The 8,482-nt window shown below is 43.8% G+C and overlaps 1 protein-coding gene across 3 annotated transcripts; it reads left to right on the forward strand.

Annotated features, from left to right (window-relative positions):
- Positions 1-605: 605 nt before the first annotated feature.
- Positions 606-8,482, forward strand: LOC115128485 (ankyrin repeat and SOCS box protein 9-like). 3 transcript variants are annotated; one of them, XM_065017689.1, is made up of 7 exons: positions 606-948; positions 1,066-1,145; positions 1,535-1,642; positions 6,813-6,963; positions 7,220-7,354; positions 7,588-7,791; positions 8,017-8,106. In XM_065017689.1, exons 1-6 carry the CDS (start codon positions 855-857, stop codon positions 7,785-7,787), a joined length of 768 nt encoding a protein of 255 aa, XP_064873761.1. In that variant the 5' UTR covers positions 606-854; the 3' UTR covers positions 7,788-7,791; positions 8,017-8,106. The 3 variants fall into 3 exon arrangements, with proteins under 3 accessions (XP_064873761.1, XP_029514216.1, XP_029514225.1); XM_029658356.2 differs by having other exon boundaries at positions 614-948; positions 7,588-7,779; positions 8,017-8,482; XM_029658365.2 differs by having other exon boundaries at positions 875-964; positions 7,588-7,779; positions 8,017-8,482.

Consider the following 8,482-nt stretch of genomic DNA (forward strand, 5'->3'; position numbering starts at 1 on the left):
TCATGGCGGATCTCATGGCGAACCGGATGCTAGTTTATCTATGCCAGACAATGCAGTAAGTAAGTCTTTCTGGCGTGTTTCCTCTGTAAGACAACAGCTTATCCTCCAAATGGAAAAAGTAGAGAGCATAAACTGGTTTCTGGCAAATAACTCTGGCAAATTCCTGTGAGCCTGGAATTTCTCCTTGTAAAGTTTAGGCATTTCTAAGTCTATCCAGCCAGCTTTTTGAACTGAATTTCTTTCCAAAAATTGATTGGATTTGTGGAAACTTGCATGTAAAGTCTGACTACAGCTGATAAATAACTCCTCCACTTAAAGCATGGCTTTACAGTTTGTATCCAAGGAAAAAGTGTCAGTCACGGTGTTGACACATTACCCAAACTACAAAAACAAACGTGTACCTGCACATCTCCTATGTATCTTTCCAGCCCCCCCTCTATATTTCTTACTCTAGCCCCCTCCTTCCCTCTAACCCTCCCTGTTTAGCTCGAGGTGATGGGTGTGAACTGTCTGTGATGACAGTGTCAAGTTACAGATCTGCTCAACAGGATTCTACTCACTCTCTCTGCCCACAATTGGGTCTAATGAACACCATATGCACTGTAAAAACAAGCCCAGCAATGCATTCAAAACCACTTCCTGCAGGGCAGACTGAAGCTGAGGGGAAATGACATCACAGGCTTTAAGTTGGGAGGTGATGTCGAAATCACCCAAAAACAGTTCAGGAACAGACGGGTACAGATAAGTGTTGACACCAGCGACAGGTCGAAGTCCAGTTGCTGATGTTACAAAACCAATGGTGCAAGACAGGCTACTAGACTCCCGTCTGATTTGGGGAACTCTCTAGGTCAACAATGAGACAGGCTACAGGACACAGCAGTGACAACCAGAGGAACAATGCTACCCAGGCTGGATCAGTTGTTTTTCTCTCCAACCCTTTGATGAGTGGTGAGTAGACTGCTTGGTGAGATACAGTAAAAGTTTACACTTGTCTATATCTATGCTTTGGCCAATGAATGTCTGTATCTGTGAGTGATCCTATGATTGTTGTTCTTCTCTTATAAGATATGGAGTCAGATTGGTCCCCCATTCATGATGCAGCCTACAATGGACGCGTTCTCACACTGAGAAACCTAATAGCTCAGGTAAGGAAGGCACACCCAGACCCACAGGGCACAGACAATTCAACGTTTATTCCACGTTGGTTCAATGTAATTTCATTGAAATGACATGGAAACAATGTCGATTCAACCAGTGTGTGCCCTGTGGGTCCTTATTATGCACGCTCATGCCTGCAGGCTTTAGTGTAACTGCTATTTGGTATTTCTGTTTATAAAGTAACAATAGCCTTACCATTGTCTGCGGAATGGGGATGTAGAGGGAATGCATCACTTAAGCACAGCATTATTCAAGGGACAGCTTAGCACACTGAACATTCAAAGCAATTTCAATATGGAGAAATGTCTGTCTATGGTTGGCAGAGGGAATAGGATTGGTTTTATATTTGTGTGTCATTTTTCAACCCTCTTCACAGGGAACGTGTGTCAACCTTGCTACTCAAGACAGAGTCTCTCCCCTTCATGGAGCATGTCTGCAGGGACACACTGACTGTGCCCGGTTACTGTTAGAAAATGGGGCAAATGTGAGTAAGGAATTTCACTCTAATCTGCACCATCTCTGAATTTGGCTGATTTTAAGACTCATAGCACAAAGCTGTATACATTATTTACATGATTCAATTTCAATGTAGAACAAGCACAGGCCAAATACAGGCAGACCCCTCTGAATATGGGTTATAAATGTGTCTGTAGAGTTATTAGGCGATTAACCTCACTCATTCCTTGTCACTTTAACATTACTAGCACAAATCTGTAGACAACAATACCCCAACTGTACACTGAGTGAGTGTAAAGTCACATGTTTCAATAGCTACTGAATTGGAGTGTAACAATTTATTTAACTGTTGAATAGTCTACATTTTCGTTTTTATAAAGCACTGAGCGAAAACAGAATATCAACAACATAGCTCAGGCAGTAGGAAGCTCTCTCAACCATTTATATGCAGATGATACAGGCTTATACTCAGCTGGCACCTCCCCAGTAGTCACCTCATACAAGTACTTGGGAGTATGGCTTGACAGTACACTGTCCTCTCAGCACATATCCACGCTGCAAGCCACGGTTAAATCTAGACTTGGTTTCCTCTATCGTAATTGCTCCTCTTTCACCACAGCTGTGAAACTAACCCTGATTCAGATGACCATCCTACCCATGTTAGATTACGGAGACGTAATTTATAGATTGACAGGTAAGGTTGCTCTCGAGTGGCTAGATGTTCTTTACCATTCGGCTATCAGATTTGCCACCAATGCTCCTTATAGGACACATCACTGCACTCTATACTCCTCTGTAAACTGGTCATCTCTGTATTCCTGTCGCAAGACACACTGGTTGATGCTTATTTATAAAACCTTCTTAAGCCTCACTCCCCACATCTGAGATACCCGCATTCAACCCTCATCTTCCACATACAACCCCGGTTCTGGCAATCACATTCTGTTAAAGGTCCCCAAAGCACACACATCCCTGGGTTGCTCCTTTTTCAGCTCACTGCAGCTAGCGACTGGAGCAAGCTGCAAGAAACAATCAAACTGGACAGTTTTATCGCCATTTCAACATTCAACGACTTAATCGTGGACACTCTTACTGACACTTGTGGCTGCTTCACGTGATGTATTGTTGTCTCTATGCTTTTTGGCCTTCGTGCAGTTGTCTGTGCCTAACAATGTTTGTGCCATATTTGTGCAAGTACCATGTTGTGCTGCTACCGTGTTGTTGCTCTTGGTAGGCCGTCATTGTAAATAAGAAGTTATTCTTAACTGACTTGCATAGTTAAATTAAGGTAAAAAAATATATATACACTGAACAAAAATATAAACGCAACATGCAATTTAAAAAAATATTGAAATCAATTGAAATAAATAAATTAGGCCCTAATTTATGGATTTCACATGACTGGGAATACAGATATGCATATGTTGGTCAGATACCTTAAAAAAAGTAGAAGCATGAATCACAAAACCAGTCAGTATGTGATGTGACCACCATTTGCCTCATGCACCACAGAACATCTCTTTAGCATAGAGTTGATCAAGCTGATGATTGTGGCCTGTGGAATGTTGTCCCACTCCTCTTCAATGGCTGTGCGAAGTTGCTGGATATTAGCTCGAACTGGAACACGCTGTCATACACGTCTATCCAGAGCATTCCAAACATGCTCAAGGGGTGACATGTCTGGTGAGTATGCAGGCCATGGAAGAACTGGGACATTTTCAGCTTCCAGGAATTCTGTACAGATCCTTGCGACATGGGGCTGTGCATTATCATGCTGAAACATGAGGTGATGGCGGCGGATGAACGGCACGACAATGGGCCTCAGGATCTCGTCATGGTATCTCTGTGCATTCAAATTGCCATCGATAAAATGCAATTGTGATCATTGTCTGTAGCTTATAACCTGCCCATACCATAACCCCACTGCCACTATGGGGTACTCAGTTCACAACGTTGACATCAACAAACCGCTCGCCTACACGATGCCCTGCCATCTGCCAATTACAGTTGTGACAGGGGTTCATCCGTGAAGAGCACATTTCTTCAGTATGCCAGTGGCCATCCAAGATGAGCATTTGCCCACTGAAGTTGTTTACAATGCCAAACTGCAGTCAGCACGCAGATGAGCTTCCCTGAGACTTTCTGACAATTTGTGCAGAAATTATTTGGTTGTGCAAACCCACACTTTCATCAGCTGTCCAGGTGGCTGGTCTCAGATGATCTCATAGGTGAAGAAGCCGGATGTGGAGGTCCTGGGCTGGCATGGTTACACGTGGTCTGCGGTTGAGGCCGGTTGGACATACTGCCAAATTCTCTACAACAACATTGGAGGCCCCTAATTCAATTCTCTGGCAACAGCTTTGGTGGACATTCCTGCAGTCGGCATGCCAATTGCACTCTCAATAGTTCAGACAACTGTGGCATTGTGTTGTGTGACAAAACTGCACATTTTAGAATGGCCTTTTATTGACCCCAGCACAAAGAACACTTGTGTAATGATCATGCTGTTTAATCAGCTTCTTGATATGCCACACCTGTCAGGTGGATTGATTTTCTTGGGAAAGGAGAAATGTTCACTAACAGGGATGTTAACAAATGTGTGCACATATAAATAAGCTTTTTGTGCGTATATATAACATTTCTGGGATCTTTTATTTCATCTCATGAAACATGGGACCATCACTTTATACACTGCTCAAAAAATAAAGGGAACACTTAAACAACACAATGTAACTCCAAGTCAATCACACTTCTGTGAAATCAAACTGTCCACTTAGGAAGCAACACTGATTGACAATAAATTTCACATGCTATTGTGCAAATGGAATAGACAACAGGTGGAAATTATAGGCATTTAGCAAGACACCCCCAATAAAGGAGTGGTTCTGCAGGTGGTAACCACAGACCACTTCCACGTTCCAATGCTTCCTGGCTGATGTTTTGGTCACTTTTGAATGCTGGCGGTGCTTTCACTCTAGTGGTAGCTTGAGACAGAGTCTACAACCCACACAAGTGGCTCAGGTAGTGTAGCTCATCCAGGATGGCACATCAATGCGAGATGTGGCAAGAAGGTTTGCTGTGTCTGTCAGCGTAGTGCCCAGAGCATGGAGGCGCTACCAGGAGACAGGCCAGTACATCAGGAGACGTGGAGGAGGCCCAAGGAGGGCAACAACCCAGCAGGAGGAGCAGGAGGAACACTGCCAGAGCCCTGCAAAATGACCTCCAGCAGGCCACAAATGTGCATGTGTCTGCTCAAACAGTTAGAAACAGACTCCATGAGGGTGGTATGAGGGCCCGACGTCCACAGGTGGGGGTTGTGCTTACGTTTGGCATTTGCCAGAGAACACCAAGATTGGAAAATTCGCCACTGGCGCCCTGTGCTCTTCACAGATGAAAGCAGGTTCACACTAAGCACATGTGACAGACGTGACAGTCTGGAGACGCCGTGGAGAACGTTCTGCTGCCTGCAACATCCTCCAGCATGACCGGTTTGGCGGTGGGTCAGTCATACCCTACTCAACAAATTGGATGCAGTCTATCACAGTGCAATCCGTTTTGTCACCAAATCCCCATATACTACCCACCATTGCGACCTGTACGCTCTCGTTGGCTGGCCCTCGCTTCATACTCGTCGCCAAACCCACTGGCTCCATGTCATCTACAAGACCCTGCTAGGTAAAGTCCCCCCTTATCTCAGCTCGCTGGTCACCATAGCATCTCCCACCTGTAGCACACGCTCCAGCAGGTATATCTCTCTAGTCACCCCCAAAACCAATTCTTTCTTTGGCCGCCTCTCCTTCCAGTTCTCTGCTGCCAATGACTGGAACGAACTACAAAAATCTCTTAAATTGGAAACACTTATCTCCCTCACTAGCTTTAAGCACCAACTGTCAGAGCATCTTACAGATTACTGCACCTGTACATAGCCCACCTATAATTTAGCCCAAACAACTACCTCTTTCCCAACTGTATTTAATTTATTTATTTATTTTGCTCCTTTGCACCCCATTATTTTTATTTCTACTTTGCACATTCTTCCATTGCAAAACTACCATTCCAGTGTTTTACTTGCTATATTGTATTTACTTTGCCACCATGGCCTTTTTTGCCTTTACCTCCCTTCTCACCTAATTTGCTCACATTGTATATAGACTTGTTTTTTTTTACTGTATTATTGACTGTATGTTTGTTTTACTCCATGTGTAACTCTGTGTCGTTGTATGTGTCGAACTGCTTTGCTTTATCTTGGCCAGGTCGCAATTGTAAATGAGAACTTGTTCTCAACTTGCTTACCTGGTTAAATAAAGGTGAAATAAATAAAAATAAATAAAAAATAAATGGTGTGGGGTGGCATTTCTTTGGGGGGCCGCACAGCCCTCCATGTGCTCGCCAAAGTTAGCCTGACTGCCATTAGGTACCGAGATGAGATCCTCAGACCCCTTGTGAGACCATATGCTGGTGCGGTTGGCCCTGGGTTCCTCCTAATGCAAGACAATGCTAGACCTCATGTGGCTGGGGTGTGTCAGCAGTTCCTGCAAGAGGAAGGCATTGATGCTATGGACTGGCCCGCCCGTTCCCCAGACCTGAATCCAATTGAGCACATCTGGGACATCATGTCTCGCTCCATCCACAGACTGTCCAGGAGTTGGCGGATGCTTTAGTCCAGGTCTGGGAGGAGATCCCTCAGGAGACTATCCGCCACCTCATCAGGAGCATGCCCAGGCGTTGTAGGGAGGTCATACAGGCACCTGGAGGCCACACACTACTGAGCCTCATTTTGACTTGTTTTAAGGACATTACATCAAAGTTGGATCAGCCTGTAGTGTGGTTTTCCACTTTAATTTTGAGTGTGACTCCAAATCCAGACCTCCATGGGTTGATAAATTTGATTTCCATTGATCATTTTTGTGTGATTTTGTTGTCAGCACATTCAACTATGTAAAGAAAAAAGTATTTAATAAGAATATTTCATTCATTCAGATCTAGGATGTGTTATTTTAGTGTTCCCTTTATTTTTTTGAGCAGTGTATATCTCCATATAAGTGTGCAACTACCATTCCTAGACACACTAATATGCTTGGAATGTGACAACCAGTGGAGTGTTAACCTTCTCAGCAGGCTATCACCAGCAGTTATGTTGGTTTGTATAGGATGGTAGAGGTATCTGGCAAGATATATGTTGTTGTCTGCGGTACCAGGTGAATGTCCCCATGTTGGAAAAGACCACCCCTCTGTCAGAGGCTTGTGCCCGGGGTCATGTGGCCTGTGTGACCCTGCTCCTCCAGCACGGAGCCTCACCCCAGGGATCCAGCCTCTCAGCCTCCCCCATCCACGAGGCTGCAGCCAAAGGTCAGGGGTCACATTCTTAGCTTTTATTGTCAACTTTTATCAAATAAAAAAAGCACCATGAACTCCATTTGTTGTTGTTGCAGTTATATTTTTTGTAATACCTAGGAGCTATATCACTGTTAAACCAGTCAGATTTGATATTTTTTATGATAAAGTGTAATGAAATGTATCATTCCCCAGATTTAGATACAGTAAGCAGTTTTTCAAAGCAGATCCCACACACTGTTCTTTATCCACTGAATATATCTATGTCTAGGTCACCCAGAGTGCATTGAGTCTCTGGTTCATCACGGGGCAGATGTAGATCAGCACACTGACCAATCAGGCTCGCCACTCTACATTGCCTGCACAAATCAGCATCTGAGTACCGTGAGGAAACTGCTTCAGCTTGGTATGAAAATGTATTCTCTTTCGTTTGTTATTACGCAGAAAGGATGTATAGATAGATAGAATCTGGACTAGACATTGACCAGGGTGCTTCTATCACACGGTGCTCAAATATGAGTTATTTACAGTTTACACTTGGCCTGCAGTATATGATACTCTCATTTGACATTTACGGTAGGCTACATACAAAATCCACACATTTACACACAATATCCACACATATATGCTCTCTGTCAGGTGCTAGTGTGAACAGGAGTAAGGATGGGGACTCTCCTCTGCACGCGGCAGCCCGTCTGTCCAACCCTGAGCTGGTGTCTGTTCTCCTGGAGCACGGGGCTGACTGCAACTGCAGAGACACACAGGGCAAGCAGCCCCTGGACCTGGCCCCTCCCAACAGCCCCGTTGAGAAACTACTGGGCCACAGAGGAGGTAGCTAGACCCGTAAGATTTTGGACAGAAGATTCTGTGGCGCTTTGAACTGCTGTTGTATACATCGAGTTTAAATCCATCATGGATGTGTTTGTGAAAGGATTCTTGGTTCTTGCATGATTTATTAATATATTTGCATAGTATTTACATTGTGCTTGTGTTATTAACAATATCAAACCCTGAGAACATCTTTATGTTATCTAAATGATGGCTGTTTTTCCTCTGATGGCTGACCAGGAGTGTCTCGTCTGATGCAGCAGTGCCGGCTGTCCATCAGGAAGGTTTTGGGAAAGGCCAGACTTAGTTCAATCCATGGTCTTCAGATCCCCACAGAACTGAAGCAATACCTTCTGTACCAATCAGATCGAAAGGGTATATTCATTAAATGAGCATATTTTTTATGTTCTATCTCAATGCATTTCTACTTTCGGTCAATAGGTGGCACCTTACCACCAGCATCTGTGGAGAGAGGACGTTAACACTTATTGTGAATGTTGATTAGTGGAATGGTTTGTGCCACATTATCAGATTTGCACACATGAAAGATATGAGAAAGAAGAGAGAACTAGATTTTCTGCATTCAGAAATAAATTAATTAATATGTACTGTTACTTGAAAATTGGTGTGAATATTGCTCAACGGTAAGATCATAAATGTTAACCAAAGGAATGCCAAATAAACATAATTATTTTGTTTCAAACAA

This window comes from Oncorhynchus nerka, linkage group LG1, assembly GCF_034236695.1.
Source record: "Oncorhynchus nerka isolate Pitt River linkage group LG1, Oner_Uvic_2.0, whole genome shotgun sequence".
NCBI lineage: Eukaryota > Metazoa > Chordata > Actinopteri > Salmoniformes > Salmonidae > Oncorhynchus > Oncorhynchus nerka.